The sequence below is a fragment of the Danio aesculapii genome, chromosome 7, assembly GCF_903798145.1.
Source record: "Danio aesculapii chromosome 7, fDanAes4.1, whole genome shotgun sequence".
In the NCBI taxonomy this organism is placed as follows: domain Eukaryota; kingdom Metazoa; phylum Chordata; class Actinopteri; order Cypriniformes; family Danionidae; genus Danio; species Danio aesculapii.
Genome location: NC_079441.1, coordinates 59137377 through 59154312, shown reverse-complemented (window position 1 = coordinate 59154312; position 16936 = coordinate 59137377). Strand labels below are relative to the sequence as shown.

The window sequence follows — 16936 nt, the reverse complement described above, 5'->3', positions numbered from 1 at the left end:
GAAGCAGTGGACAGATCTTTGTGAGTCATCCGTTTTCAGCAATAGTGTGGCAAATATGGGCATTTCAACAGGAAGAGCTTCTGACACGCACACAAACACTGAACACGCAAGAGCGAAGCCGCAACACAAGCGATCATCTACAGATACATAGTTTAATAAGTTTCAAAACCACAGGACATAAAAGTCTAAATGCCACATTAGATGCATCGGCCAGTAAGATGAAAAGTGTCAGACAGACTGAAGCTTGACAATGGGAAAAACCACAATGAGACATGAGCTATAAGCAAGTCGAGAACCATATTTCCAGTGATCTCTCTCTTTTTGTGTCACAGACGTAAAAATGAATCACTGAACTCTCGCTAATCTCCAAATCTTACATGGCTCAAAGAGTCACTCACAATAATACTAATAATAAAAAAAATAAATAAAAAAAAAAAAAAATGTGTATATATATATATATATATATATATATATATATATATATATATATATATATATATATATATATATATATTAAGAAAATAACAGATTTTGTATAAGCATGCCAGATGATGAACCAAAAGTATTCCAGCACTGTAAATATTTTATTTTTATAAAAAGTTTCTGTATTTAGTGTTTTCGTTTATTTCTGGTTGTGAATTGCATTATGACCTTGATCTCTTTTCAACTTTTAATGTTGAAAATTCAACTCTACAGTTTAACAAAGTCACTTTTAGTGACATTTTAGTAGTTGGAAATAATATATATAATGTACTGTATTTAAAAAATAATAATATTAGGGCTGGGCAATTTGGCCTAAAATCAAAATCTTGATTAATTGAAGTTTTTAACTTGATTACGATTAATAAACGACTATTTAATGTATTTATTTGAATGTTTTTACCCTCAGAGTTCACTGACAAGTTTTGTACACATATTACAAGTGAGAGATTTTTAAATGAAGGGTACGTTAACTTGATTACTCATTTTAAAATAATTGAACACACACTACGCATCTACTACGCACGTAATTAGAGCTGTAAAGTTAAACTTTTCGACTTTAGGTGAAAGTTAGAATCTGTTGGAGACGTCTAATAGATTAATAGGTATCGAAAAAGCCCACAGAGGGGTAGGGGGAATTACCAGAATCGGGAGGTCACAGAGTAAAATGAGAAAATATGATACAGCTGTGTTTTGGAATATGGAAATCTGTCTTTATGCTGTTTTCATATTATTTGTTTTTATTTTATTTATTTTTTGTCTCTTTTATTTCTGTTTATGTAAAGCATTTTTAATTGCCACTGTGTATGAAATGTGCTACATAAATAAACTTGCCTTGCCTTTACTATCTATGATTATTTGTTGAACATCAATGCTGAACAACTGAAATTAAAACACGCAGTGCCTAAAACGCGGCTCTCCGCGCCACCCACCATCATTTTAACATCATCATCGCTACCAAACCGACCAATCACAAAGCTTGCGCTACGTGTCGTTGTGATGTGTTGTTAAATTTTTTTGAGAGGTGCGTGGGCATGTGAAGGCTGCGCCGGAGGTATGCGCTTGGCTGAAGTATAATATCTGAATAATATAATAAGCATAAATCATAATATAATAAGTAAAAATTTGCCTTAACAGAGCGGGGTGTCATGTGACTTTACAAACAGTAGGGAAAGTAATTGAAAAATTTGACTTGGAAAAAATAGATTGATTATAGGTTCTGAATGTCTATTTTGATTACTTTTAGGTGGCATGTTCCTTTAAATAGCACAATTAATGGATTGCTGTGTTTTAAATGCACAACATGGAGACAAAGAACTGCCCAACGTGAAGTGGGAGGAGTGTACATAATTTACGTTAAGATTTTTTTGTGTGTTTGTTTCTGAAAGTCTTTTATGCTTATCAAGACTCATGAGGAAATTAAACTAGTTTACGTATTGTCAGAAAAGTGGGTAATTCAAAGAAATTCATACTATTTAGTTAATATAAAAATATACCTTTTTTAATAGAGTTCATGTCCCCAAACAAGGGCGACATGGTGGCGCAGTGGGTAGCAAGCCACACAGCCTCAAAGCAAGAAGGTCGATAGTTCGAGCCCCGACTAGGTCCGTTGGCGTTTCTGTTTGGAGTTTGCATGTTCTCCCAGTGTTCACTGGGTTTCCTCCGGGTGCTCCGGTTTCCCCCACAGTCAAAAGACATGTGCTGTAGGTGAATTGGGTAAGCTAAATTGGCTGTAGTGTATGTGTGTGAATGAGTGTGTATGGGTGTTTACTAGTGATGGGTTGCTGCTGGAAGGGCATTCGCTGTGTAAAACATATGCTGGATAAGTTGGCGGTTCATTCCGCTGTAGCGACCCCTGATTAATAAAGGGACTAATCTGAAAAGAAAAATGAAATGTCCCCGAACCTTACCCCTAACCCACATCCAACGAGTTAAGCTCTGCATATAATGTTTATGTTCTTGTTAAGCTACGGAGCAAATTGTCATAAAATAATTAAAATGTTTTATATCTTTAGCTTCAGTATTATTAAATCACTTTTCAAAAATAAGTTTGACCTTGTATCCTAAAAAAGTGTGAACACACTCTTAATAGACAGAAAATCATTAAAATACAGACTTTGGACAATAAAAAACCTAACTGACAACAAACTTAACTTCAGGAAAAAAGCTAAAAGAGAGAAAGAGGGAGAATATAAATGTCAAACTGTTCAAGTTAGTTCATGTCCACATTTTGCCGATTTAGTAAGATTTCTAGAAACAGTTACTTGTGCCAAAGCTACATGTTTGAATGTGCATAAGATGAGAAGCAGATAGTTTGTCTAACACTCTGCCAGTTAACTGAGACTCTAGATGTTTAAAGAGGTTCATCTTCCTCCAGGCATGTCACATTATCTTCAGCAAGCTTCCAGATACACACACACACATTTTGTGCACATCTCATTAAAATGCTCACAGTAAGTGACATTATTTACAGGTTTGGCCTAAACAAATCTGGCCTGATTTGCTCCTAAACTGTGAGTGAACAACAACACCTAAGAAAATGATCAAATCAGGTCATGATTTTAAGGTAAACTGGTTTATCAATTGCATTACTTCATTTATTGTTGGTGTATCGGATGGAGTGTCGAACAAGACATAAGAATGCTATATTAACCCAAAATCCTCAATATCACTTAAAGAAGAAGAAGAAGAACAACAACAACAACAACAAATCATGGGAATCTGAAAACAATTAAAATAATTGAACCTGTTCCAAAGGTTATATACTAAAGAAAACTCAATTTTCCTCGAAAAAAAAAAAACCTCAAAGATTTTTAAATGGTGCTTCTTTGTAATTTGTTTTTGGATCTATATTTATTATGTAAGAGACTTGATTGATTTTGGGATCTGTGTCGTATTTTATGATGCACTGATCATTGTTTTCCTTCCTAAACATGTAGTTTTTTCTTACTAAACATATATAACCCATATAAGTCCAAGTCTGTTAAAACAAAATGATCGGTCTGTAAACATTATTTGTAAACACTATTTGTAATATTACTAGAATTAATCCACAACCTGGCAAACAGTTCTTGATGCACACACAAGTGTAGTGACCGTGAGTTTATTTTTGCGGTGGACAACACGTAACATTATTTTTAATCACAATTCAAATCACAAGATTTGTCTGATTAAATCGCATTCTTATGCGCAAAATTAAACAATGAATTCAAAAGTAGTGTATAGCGCACTTTTATTTTAAAAGTTTGGGTATATGAATAAAAGCGCAAAAACACTTTAAACAACCGACATGTTGTTTTATATCAGTACTCCTTTATTAACAGTTAACTAATATTGTAAACCTTGACTTAAACATTAATGTAATCAAATTAAATAAAAAACACAAGTGGATATTTGCCACTGCCAGGGCATTTAGATATTATTAAGTGATTATTACATCAGGCAAGGCAAGTTTATTTCTATAGTACATTTTATACGCATTGGTAATTTCAAGTGCTTTACATAACCAGGAATAATAGAAACAAGAAAATAAAAATTATTAAAAATCTGTTTTAAAATGTGTTAAAACTGCTTGTAAAGGAATGAAAAACAAAAGAAAGACATATAGTGCGATCGGTGGGATGTAGCACAGTGCTCATTCAGTAAAGGCACAGCTAAACAGATGTGTTTTCAGATTTGAATGTTGGAGCACATCTGATCATTTCTGGAAGCTGATTCCAGCAGCGGGGGGCGCTGTTAGTAGCTGAAGGCGGATTCACCCTGCTTTGACTGAACCCTTGGAATTTCCTATTTATTTGATCCTAGTTATCTGAGTGATCTGTTAGGTTTGTATTCAGTCAGCATATCTGTAATGTATTGAGGTCCTGGCCATTTAGTGATTTATAGACAAGTAGTAATACTTTAAAAACTATTCTGAATGTAACTGGGAGCTAGTGTAAAGACCTGAGGACATGTGTGATTTGCTTTGATTTTATGGATATGCTGCAACAGTCTGACTGTCTTTTTGGGAAGGTAAGTGAAGAGTCCATTGCAGTAATCCACCCTGCTGCTGATAAAAGCATGAACAAGTTTCTCTAAGTCTTCACTGGAAACAAAGCATCTAACCCTTGAAATGATTTTGAGATGATAGTTTGATTTTGTTACTGCTTGACATGACTACTGAAACTCAGATCTGACTCCAAAGTCACACCAAGATTCTCGACCTTATTTTTCGTTTTTTTGATCCCTAGAGCCAAGGTACACATTCACCTTGAGAACCTCAACTCTGTTCCCAAATGCAATAACCTCAGTTTTCTCTTTAACTAAAGAACGTTTTGGCACATCCAATTTCATCAATGCATTAGTAGTTCACAGTTCCTCTCCTTGCACCACACTGTTCTCTGATAACCAACTTGATAGATGAGAGCTTTATGCATGAACTGTGCTCAGAATTACAGTGTCTCTACAGTGTTCACTATACCCAACTAACATGAGTACAGTAAAACTTTACTTCACACTCATGCTCATTTCAAAGGCTCTCATTAGTTGAGACACACTATGACGTCCATCCCAAACTAGTACTGTTCAACATCCCACCCCTCCTGTGACCCATGAGCAACAGAATTTAAATATTTTTTTTAAAAGGAGTTAACACGCAATACATTATAGTCTGTGTTGATTAATTCATGCACAACTTGGACAGCCCTAGTTTATTTTAATCTCAAAAACAGGTGACCATTGACTTGCAATATACAAATCACCAAGGACCATGGATTTAGCTATGATAAGTGATTTTGTCATGTGACCAACTGATTGTTTTAATAAACTCCATTTACACCAGTGCATTTTAGTTTTAAAACACATAAGCTCTATTACGGCTATGCCTGGCGTCCACACTACTGTAAACACTGCCTATGTCTACTGTGACACTCCGATGAAAGCTTGTTGGCTTGCTCCAAAAAGCCAAGTGGCAAAAAAAAAAAAAAAACGCTTCACAATAATTTAGAGTATTTTAATGACTACATGGACACGTCACGCTTTATCTGATGACATTGCGATTGACTGGATGGTCCTGCAAAGACAAGGGCCGTGGAGTGCTGGTAATGTCCTGCCAGGCAGTGTGTTCTGTGCCAGAATGCAGTGGTGCTGTAAGTAAACCGCAGGGCGCACGGCACGGTTTGGGCGGGCAGCGCTGAACTCTCTCCTCTCTATCATTTTCCTCCTCCCTCACTTCTCCACTCAAAACAACAACCGCTGACTGGAGCTGCTTCACAGAACAGATCGTCCGAAAATGTTTCGTTCCATAATTCTTGACTGAATTCTTGGCCTCTAATTTTGACTCTCCAAAAAAAAAAAAATAGATGGATAAAGGGAAACAGGAGAAAGAAAATAGAGTGAAACGATGGTGACAAATAAGGACAGTAACTACGGAAAAACTCTACAGCAGTCCACAGTGTCCAGACACAGTAAAACCAAACCTCAATGGGGACTACAGCTCAGGTCGTCCTGGGCCAAAAGTAGTTTTATTTTCAGACTGGAGATTTAACTGACCTTTATTATAGCCAACGATCATGTGCCCTAAATCTCAGACTAAAAGAATGCCTGATGAACAAGTTTTACCAACCAATTTAGAGACTCTTTTTTTTTTAGTAGAATAAAAAACTACAATTGTATCACATTCACATAATTATAAATTAGATGAATAACATATGAAGAGTGCAGATGCAATAACCTAGTTGCCATCTGAAATTTTCTTCAAAAATGAGAATTTTGTCAGGCTCCTATGTGTAGGTTTAGTAATTTTACTTCAATGGCAAAGAATAGATCATAGTCTTTAACTTGAAACAACTGAAAGTAAACACAGGAGGAAAATGCCAATTTTAGGAGAAAATTTGAGGTTTTTCAATTCAGGTTTATTTGTATAGCACTTTTTACAATAGTTATTATTTTAAAGCAGCTTTACAAAAGGTGCACATTATTGCATTACAATCAAATTAAGTTAAAGTAACAATCAATAATAAGTTATTATATACATAGTTAACCTGCAATCTTACTGCATATACAGTTGAAATCAGAATTATTAAACCATGTTGGATTTTTCTTTCTTTTTTAAATATTTCCCAAATGATGTTTAACAGAGCAAGGACATTTTCACAGTATTTCTGATAATATTTTTTTCTTCTGGAGAAAGTCTTATTTGTATTATTTCAGCTAGAATAAAAGCAGTTTTTTTTTAAGGTAAAAATTATTAGCCCCTTTAAGCTATTTTTTTTTTTTGGATAGTCTACAGAACAAACCATCGTTATTCAATAACTTGCCTAATTACCATAACCTGCCTAGTTAACCTAATTAACCTAGTTAAGCCTTTAAATGTCACTTTAAGCTGTATAGAAGGGTCTTGAAAAATATCTAATAAATTTTATTTACTGTCATCATGGCAAGATAAAATAAATCAGTTATTAGAAATGAGTTATTAAAACTATTACCTTTAGAAATTTGATGAAATAAATCTCTACGTTAAACAGAAATTGGGGAAAAAATAAACAGGGGGCTAATAATTCAGGGGGGCTAATAATTCTAACTTCAACTGTAGGTGATGTCTGTGTATACATGTTTAATAAAGTGTATTAGGTGTATGTGTTGTCCTGGAAGTCCTCTATGGTTGGCATCATCTCTTCCTAAAATACTAATATTCAAAACTTGCATTTTTGCATTGTAACATTCATTAAAAATCAAATCAGTCTTTTAACATAAAGCTTCTCATTTAGTCTAGTCACCAACACGAATTACATAACATACAGGGTTCTATTTTAATGATCTAGGTGCAAAGTCTAAAGCGCATGGTGCAAAAGCATTAAGTGTGTGTCTGAATCCATTTTTGCTGTTTTAAGGACGGAAAAATACACTCTGCGCCCTGCATTAAACCAATCAAAGTCTCATCTCACATTCCCTTTAAGAGTCAGTTGCATCGCACCATGGCGCATTTGCTATTCACATGGTGGAAAAACTGAATTGAAAAACTGAACGCTTCACTAGTGAGAAAACAGTTAAACAGACCATCAGCAGTTAGAGTAAAGAATGAACCGACTCCATTCAGCCTCTTTACTTTCTCTTTACTTTACTCATTTACTTTCCTGGATAAAGTAACGGTGTTGTACGCACTTCACTGAAGACATCCATTAGCCTACATATTTAATTTTGTTTGTTAAGCACAAAGATTTGCTTTAAAACTATTTCTAAATTCAGTTATAATTTCCAGCAAATGAATATATGAACAATAATAACGAAGTGTGGTCAAAAAACTGAGTTATATCCAAACACACATCCTGTTCTTATATACCCCATATGGTGATACAGACGTCTACAAAACCTGACAGGTGGACAAATCTGAGCTTGTTTTTATTAAAATAAATATAAATATGAATGTAATAAATATTGCTTATAAAAATAATAACATTATACTAATGTAAATTGTCATGAATAAACTGAAAAAAGGCATGGACGCATGAAGAGGGCTTGGAGGCAGTGGTTTTTATATTTATGTGGAAAAATATAATTTTTGTAACATTTTAATCCTTTAATTGTTTTCATATGAAAAGATATTTGTGTACATTCTGTGTGTAAAGCAATGTGTAAGCGTTTGAACCTGCATATGTGCATAACTAACGCCGTCTGCGCTGGACTTCAGAGCAGCTTTTAGTTGGTCAAGGCGCTGTCTATTTCAATTCCTCAAAATAGCAATGAGCCAACAATGCGCCTTAAAACTTTTTTTAAACCGGAACATCAATGAGTCCACAAAGTAGCACAAATGGAATTGCTATTTAAATGTGGAGCAAAATGAAAATTAGGGTTGCACTTATCTGAAAATAGCAACACATCGCGCCAAACACATCTTGCACCTTATTGCACTGGGTGTATGATAGATAAACATTTCTGCCTAATGTGCATTCAAAAAGTAACATTTTTAATTTTATATGAGAAACCATTGTATAAAACGTTGCGAGAACTATAAAATCCAGTATAGTTCACATAAAAAAAAAAAAGGTACACAGAATATTATACAAGTCAATGTAACAGGTAAAAACAGCAATCGAAGCTATCTTGCATATTAATGGCTAGGAGCACGCTGATTGGTTTGAACTAAGTCTTTCTCCTTAATTAATGATGAAAACTAAAAGAAGTAACTTTGTACTGGCCGGTACAGCCATCCAATCTCCACACTGGAATCTCATGGCTGTGACGTAGTTTCAAAATTTATTTTTAAACCGGAAAAAACAAATTTGCTCGAAATAACGAAAAAAATTTCACTTGTTAGTGAAAAATATATGTGTCCAGTGTTTAGTGTATAAAACGTTGTGACAACTATAAAATGCAGAATAGTTAACATGAAAAACAATTCCAGCCCCAATCACTCACCCTTTACTTCTTTCAAACATTTAAAGAAAGTTGGAAAACGGTATACCGAATTTTATGCTATGACTTAAATATTCCACTTGGTATTTGATTTAGTTTGATTACATGAATGTTTAAGTTAAGGGTTTAATATTGATTTAATAGTATTAAGTCAATGGTTATCGTATTCAAACAATCTTCAAATAATTTTCTTTTATGTTCAACAGAACAAAAACAAAAAACAAAAACTAAAAAAAACTAAACTGGTTAGTCAAGGGTGTGTAAAAGAAGATGTTTAGGTAAACAATCCGGATAACACTATACGATATACGATACGATACGATACAATACAATACAATACAATACAATAACATACAGTTAATCAATTAACACTTTTAACTGTAGCATTTTTACAGTTCTTTCTTGAAAAAAATGACAAATATGTTTATGTAAATAAAACTCATGTGGTTATAGCAATTCCTCCTTTGGTCATTTTAATTATTTAATTAAAATTTTTTGTCATTGTCATCATAAAATCATGCAATTCACAGATTCAACATGCACAAATGCAGGTCACAGCAGACAGAGGAAAAGCTACTCATTTTTTTTTTTCTCAGCTTGTTTGTTTGTTATTAGCATGTGAAGGTGATAAACGTACCTCGTCAGGCGCTGTGGTTGAGGGCGCTCCCCAAACTTCCTGTAAAGAGACAAAAACACTTTAGCAGAAAAATCGACCACAACACAAACAAAAAACATCATTTAATGCATACAAATAGTTGAGCTCACACCTGTGTACTATACTGTACAGCAAAACACAAGGCTGTTTCCCATCATTCACACACTCAAATGTCACAAAACACACACACACACACCTGTCCGCTATTTGAGATTAGCAGGCCTGCAGCTGTTATAGTGACCTTGTGAAAGCGATCACATGACCATGTGTACAAACATACACAGATGTCCCAACCCAACCACTTTCTCATTCAGATTACAGGCTAATAAGCAAAGTTAGCACAGTTTGCGATACCTGCTGCCAAACACGCACCGCTTTTCTCTTTGACAGGGATTTACAGCACTGTTCTGAGTTAAACGAGAGTTGAGCTTTGCTACAGATGCTGTTGATTAGCACAGGACCCGCATGGTCAAAACAAGCATAAATCACATCCAGTGTAATAAACATATAATGGAAGGCTAAGGGGGAAAGATAAATGTAAAAATACACAGTTTCACAATTAGTCTTGAAGTAACACATCGCAAACATTTTGCAACAAGGACTCCCAATTAGTAATATTAACAATAAGAAACATGCTCGTAACAGCATTCATTAATCATAGCTCATGCTAGTTTATGAAACCAGATTACACACACATTTCTTGTTTTGCTGAATTATATCAAATTAAAAACTGCTTATTAATTTAAAATCTAACATCAATAACTGAGATTTCAACTATTGCAAAGCTATTGAACTAAAGCTCAACTATTTAGTCTCCACTTTCCTTACTAATCTGTAACTGCCTCTCTGGCTATACCACTAACTGTACTCTCTCTCCAAAAAAAAAAAAATAATAAATAAATAAATAAATACATTTCTAATGCTTTGCTTCTTAGACTTTACATACCTGAAACGTATAGTTGTGTAAATTGCTTCCTTGTCCTCATTTGTAAGTCGCTTTGGATAAAAGCGTCTGCTAAATGACTAAATGTAAATGTATTATATTTGCACAATGCTGAGACATCAGAAAAAACATGGTATTTTATTATTCATATACACTGAAAAAAATATTGGATTTACTCAATTTTTTAAGGTAACTGGTCGAAAACAGGGTGTCATGGTGGCACTGTAAGTAGCACAATCACCTCACAGCAAGAATGTCGCTAGTTCGAGCCTTGGCTGGGTCAGTTGGCATTTCTGTGTGGAGTTTGCATGTTCTCCCCGGGTAGGTGTGGTGCTCCGGTTTCCCCGACAAGACCAAAGACATGCACTATAGGGGAATTGGGTAAGCTAAATTGTCAGTGGTCTATGTGTGTGAATGAGTATGAATGGATGTTTCCCAGTGATGGGTTGCAGCTGGAAGGGCATCTGCTGTGTAAAACATATGCTGGATAAGTTGGCCGTTAATTATGCTGTGGTGACCCCAGATTAATAAAGGGACTAAGCCGAAAATAAAATAAATGAATGGTTGAAAACAATGTAAATGGGCTGAATTTATACAAACAAATTAAGTTGAAACAATATTAAATTTCATTTGTTTGTCTAAGTTCAGTCCATATACATTGTTTTCAACCAGATACCTTAAAAATTTGGTAAACCTTGCTGATAAAAACAGCATATTTCAATGCTGGTTTTGCTGGTCTCTATGCTGGTCATTCTGGTTTGAATGGTTGTTATGCTGGTCTCGATGCTGGTCTAAATGCTGGTCAGGACCAGCAAGACCAGCATTGGAACTAACAAGACCAGCATTCCAGCATCAAAACATACCTTACCAGCATATGCTGTTTTTTTCTGTAGGAAATCCAATTAATTATTATTTTCAGTGTATAGAGTATATCCATTAAATGGACTTTACTGTGTGGTTTAATTAGTAGATGTTAGTTAATGTCCTTAAGATTAACTAATAATGAACAATACTTATACAGCATTTATTGAAATAGGTTTAATATTTACACACAAAAAATAACTCATTGGGTGAACTCAATTTAATTGAGGGCAGGGTTTCCTTGCAATAAATTTGTTTAACACCAACAACAAAAAAGCTATTTACATAAATAAATGCTATTGAGGAGGTCCAACATGATTTTATCAAATAAACGTTTAAATACATTTGTATTTTTATTAAACTTAAACTCAAAGGTCTGATAATATCATGTATGTCTATTATGATTTCAAAATCTTTTAGATTTATTTGAAGTTATCCTAAATGAACTAAAAGAGCCATTTTTTATAATGATATTTTATATCATTTTTGGAATAGGACAGTGGAGATTTTACAGACAGAAAAGTGTGGGGAGCAAAGATAGAGGAAGGATCAGCAAAGGACCTCAAGCCTGGAATCTAAGTCGGGTCGCCCTGAGCACCTTGGTGCTATGTCGACGCACTAACCACAAGGCTACTGGTGCTGACTAAAAGAGACATTTTAAGTATATTTCATGAGTTACATATACAGTTGATTGAGACTGATCTCAGAACTAGTTTTAGGACAGTTATTGCTCAAAGAGCAAAGCAACAAACTGCAGTATTTCTAATGAAGCTGCCAATACCCAAAGCAATCTCAAAACTCAAAGCATTGCACACTGTAAAAATGCTGGGTTCCACACAATTGATTAACTTATTAGTTAGAAAGTTAACTTATTAGCTTTTACAAATTTAAGTGGATTCACTATGAAACAATTAAGTTACTACCACTACCACATTTGGTTGATTTTAGATTGTGTTGGAAGGTGACCAAAATCCAACGTTGAGCCAACATCTTAAACCAATGTCATATTGATGTCAAATACTGACATTTATTTGTAAGGTATGGCAACCAACGTCTGATAGATGCCTGTGGTAATGTCCACAAAACATCAAGCTGTAACATCATTAGACGTTGGTTGATTTTAGGTTGATTTTAAGTTGATTTCAAGGTTATCATACCTAGTTTATTTACCTAGTCCCAACACAAAATGCTTAAGTTAACTTAATGGTTTACAAATTTAAGTTGACTGAACATAATAAACTGGCCAAAGAATAATTTTAAATAGGAAGTAAACAGGTAAACGCAGCAGTAATCTTTTTTTGAGTGTACTAAATGCATTAATAAAGTCTTAAATCATGCTTGTAAGCATTAGTTTGTGCAATGTGAGTTAACATGAATAAACAATTACTAACCTTAATTTCATTAACTAATGTTAACAAAGAATAATAATATTAAATGTACTGTTCACTAACTACTGTACATTAACTAATATTAACTTGTACTACCTTATAGAAAGCACCCTTTAGCTTTCCTAGTAATTTCCATATTATCATTTCACAAAGTGCAACTTTTTTTACAAATCATCAATTAAATAAAAAAGACAAGTAAAACACGGAATTAAAAGCCCATTTCTGAAAGGACTGAAACCATTTCTTGTAAATATACACTGTAAAAAGTGCTGCATTCCAAACAGTTCCTCCATGTTGTCCCAACACAAATCGATTAGAACACAGGTGTCAAATCCAGTTTCTGGAGGGCCGCAACTCTGCACAGTTTAGTTCCATCCCTGCTTCAACACACTTACCTGTGAGTTTCAAACATAACTGAAGGATTCTATTAGTTTGATCAGGTGTGTTTAATTTCGGTTGGAACTAAACTGTGCAGGGCTGCGGCCCTCTAAGAACAGAGTTTGACACCGGTGGATTATAATAACTTAATAGCTTTTACAAATAGTGGATTGAAGATAGGGGTGGGCGATATGACCTAAAATTAATATCACGGTATTTTTCATCTTTTGAACGGTGACGGTATAATATCACAGTATTACTTTCAATAGCAAAATAATATACATCTCAAGGAAGAACGGACAAAAGAAAGTCTCACTTCTATCACTCTTTAAAAGTTTTGGTTTGGGTCATTTTAAATGCTCAGTCTCGTTATGAGCTGATCTTCATTTCTCTGTGTTGGTGGAATAAAGCAGGTGAGTCAGCCGCACCAATTTATGAGCAGACAGAGCAGGATTCTCATGATGACCACCGGCGCAATTCCGCTCTTTGTTATGAGCTGTAGTTTCAGTGTAAACTTAGTAAAGGTGAGTTTCTTTGGCGATGATGTCTACAGTATTAGACTTTATATTTAGCGGACATTTGCGCTGAACACGCGGTGAATGCAACGCATCCAGATTCGGGCACCTTCTCCGAAAACACTCGATTGATCTCAGCTGGCGGATCAACATTTACCTCATGTTATGTTCGCTGTCATCTGCGCCATTATTATTATTATAACTTTAGGTGAGGTTTGCAAACCTGTGCAATTTTCACTCTTCAGCCGTTTGCATTTCCTGCAGTAACAAAAGCTCCCTGTTATCTGACAGCGGGAAGCGTTGAGTGACTGACAGCTAATAACCAATACTTCAGCAGGGTAGAGCGATTCAGCAAGTTTTTAGAGAAAATCAAATCAGATTGCACTACAACCATTATATTCAGACTAGGGGTGTGACGGTAACCGCATCACCGCCATAATGAGATGTCAACCGCAGTGATGTGGTTATTACAGTCATCACCGCCCATTTTAGTTTAGTATTGATTTTTGCTTGTGAATCTTTCAGGATTGTATAGAAAAACAGAATAAACTAAATAAAAGGAATAAAAGGCCTGCCCTGAGTATTTTCCACTTAAATTACAAATTTAGATTACAAAACGAAAACACTGAATCCTTTTTATAACCAGCATAGGCTGTTTTTTTTAAGCTTATTTTAAGCAGACCTACTAACTCAAATCAATCGCTCCACAGAAAATAAGCATTTTTAACGCACCGCTGTAATTTCTATATCCCAGTCCCTTTATCAACATGTATAATACTAGTCATTATTTTAAAGATTATGACTTGAGAATATGATTTTACCTCAGCGCTGCACTTTTCTCCTTCGCCCTCGCGCTGAGCAGGTGACGCAGTGTTGTGAAGTAATTAAACTCTCCTCAGTTTAATTTACAGTGTCAAACTGGCACAGGAATATCAGTATATTAATATAGGCTTTGCTAAAAGGCTGGTCAAATGTGGGTCTTTTTTTTACAGAAGCTATAAACAGACGCGCATGCTGCGACCGGTGATGAGTCAACAATCGCATATATTTGACTTATTTAAAGTAGGCTATAGGCTTTAGCATATAATAATTGCGTGTAAAGAAGTTTATTAAAAATGTAGCTAATATATCACAGGAGTTTGTGTAGCAATTACAGTGGAGTATTAATTAAATCCTTTTTTTCCGTGGAGCGAAACAAACACTGCACAGATGTGTAGCGGATAGAGACGCACAAAAATATACAATTCAGATATTTTCGTCGGAAGAAAAATATTCTTTGAACGAATTTAGTTTTGTACAATTTGTATCTTAGTTTTTGTCGGTCAGTTATTTACAAAATAAACAAGAATAACTAATAACCTTTGAGGTGAAGCGATGTGCCTCATGGTCCGCTATATGCCGCGGCCAAAACACAAACCGGTCTGTTAAATACAATCGTAATATAAATAAAATAAAAGTGAAATATTCAGTTTGGAATATGGAATCTTTGTTAACTGCATGATCAAAATTAAAAGAGCAGCCTATTCGAAATATTCGAAACTGAATATTTCACTTTTATTTTATTTAATACGATTGTATTTAGTTTGTGTTTTGGCCGCGGCATATAGCGGACCCTGAGGCACATCGCTTCACTTCAGTTTATTAGTTATTCTTGTTTATTTTGTAAATAAATGACCGACAAAAACTAAGATACAAATTGTACAAAACTAAATTCGTTCAATGAATATTTTTCTGCCGACGAAAATATCTGAATTGTATATTTTTGTGCGTCTCCATCCGCTACACAACTGCAGTGTTTGTTTCGCTCCACGGGAAAAAAGGATTTAATTAATGGTCCACTGTAATTGCTACACAAACCCCTGTGATATATTAGCTACATTTTTTTATAAATGTCTTTACACAAAATTATTATATGCTATAGCCTATAGCCTACTTTAAATAAGTCAAATATATGCGATTGTTGACTCATCACCGGTCGCAGCATGCGCGTCTGTTAATAACTTCTGTAAAAAAAGACCCACATTTGACCAGCCTTTTAGCAAAGCCTATATTAATATACTGATATTCCTGTGCCAGTTTGACACTGTAAATTAAACTGAGGAGAGTTTAACTACTTCACAACACTCCGTCACCTGCTCAGCGCGAGGGAGAAGGAGAAAAGTGCAGCACTGAGGTAAAATCATATTCTCAAGTCATATTCTTTAAAATAATGACTTGTATTAAAAATGTTGATAAAGGGACTGGGATATAGAAATTACAGCGGTGCGTTAAAAATGCTTATTTTTATATATCTCCGCGGTTAACCGTCATACCGCATGATTTCTTCCATTACCATCACAGCCCTAATTCAGACACAGAAATGCTCCCAAATATATTATGAGGGCGCATAGATTAAATTTCGGGCGCTCATGCGACCAAAATGGTTTCAATTTCGAGCCCTGTAGTATAAGGACATGTATTCAGACCACAACTGAACGTTTGAAGAAAATTGAATGCCTTATTATTTAGAATGAGCTATTATTGATGTAAATGCAGCCATTCAAGGCGCATAATTGATTTATCACGGTATTGATGGTATTAGAAAATCCATGTCGTGGCGCAATGTCACACCGGTGATGACTATGACACCGGTGTACCGCCCACCCCTAATTGAAGAAAACAATTAAGTTGTTCAAAAAAAAAAACAGCTTAAGAATTGTGTTGCTTCAACTCGTATAAGTAGTTTGCACAAGCAGCAAAAGTAATTTTTTCAGTGTATATCATTTTTATAAAATATAGTTATAAAAAAAAGCATAATACAAATAAATAAATAAAATACAAGCTTTGCATTTCTGCTTTAAACTCAGACATATATCTTACAAATATAGACTTACAGTGAGTGAATTATTGTAGGAATTCTTCTTACAACACAAATAATGTTTTTGTGAAGCTATCAAACCCTAACTATTTTAAGAGCATCCTTTCCTCAATCATTAAAAGCAGCACAATATTTTCCCTCAGACATGATATTTCACATCAGGCTGATGAAGGTTTGTTTCTTCTAAACATCGCAGTGAATTGTAGAGTACAGTAATGCGGGACATTGATTGGATGGTTTCAGTTATGCTTGTGACCTCAGATGGCAAATAATGAAAAGCGTTGCCTCATTTTAGAACAACCTGAAGGCCTGTCATGACCCCGTCTGTTTGAAGCCGTTTCTATAGTGACCACACAACTGTTATTACTTGAAATCTAACCGAATGACGATCATGCCCAAGACAACACTGGAGCCGTTCCAATTGGTTAATGTGATCCCAGAATACACAATGTAAAAAAACACCTCTAG

The 16936-nt window shown here is 34.8% G+C and overlaps 1 protein-coding gene across 1 annotated transcript in view; it reads right to left on the bottom strand.

Annotated features, from left to right (window-relative positions):
• The window catches only part of rbpjb (recombination signal binding protein for immunoglobulin kappa J region b), a 129155-nt gene that overhangs the window by 48081 nt on the left and 64138 nt on the right, over positions 1 to 16936 (bottom strand). The window contains exon 2 of the mRNA XM_056462278.1: positions 9509 to 9547. Within this exon, the coding sequence (XP_056318253.1) occupies positions 9509 to 9547 (39 nt within the window). The remainder of the gene's footprint in view (positions 1 to 9508; positions 9548 to 16936) is intronic.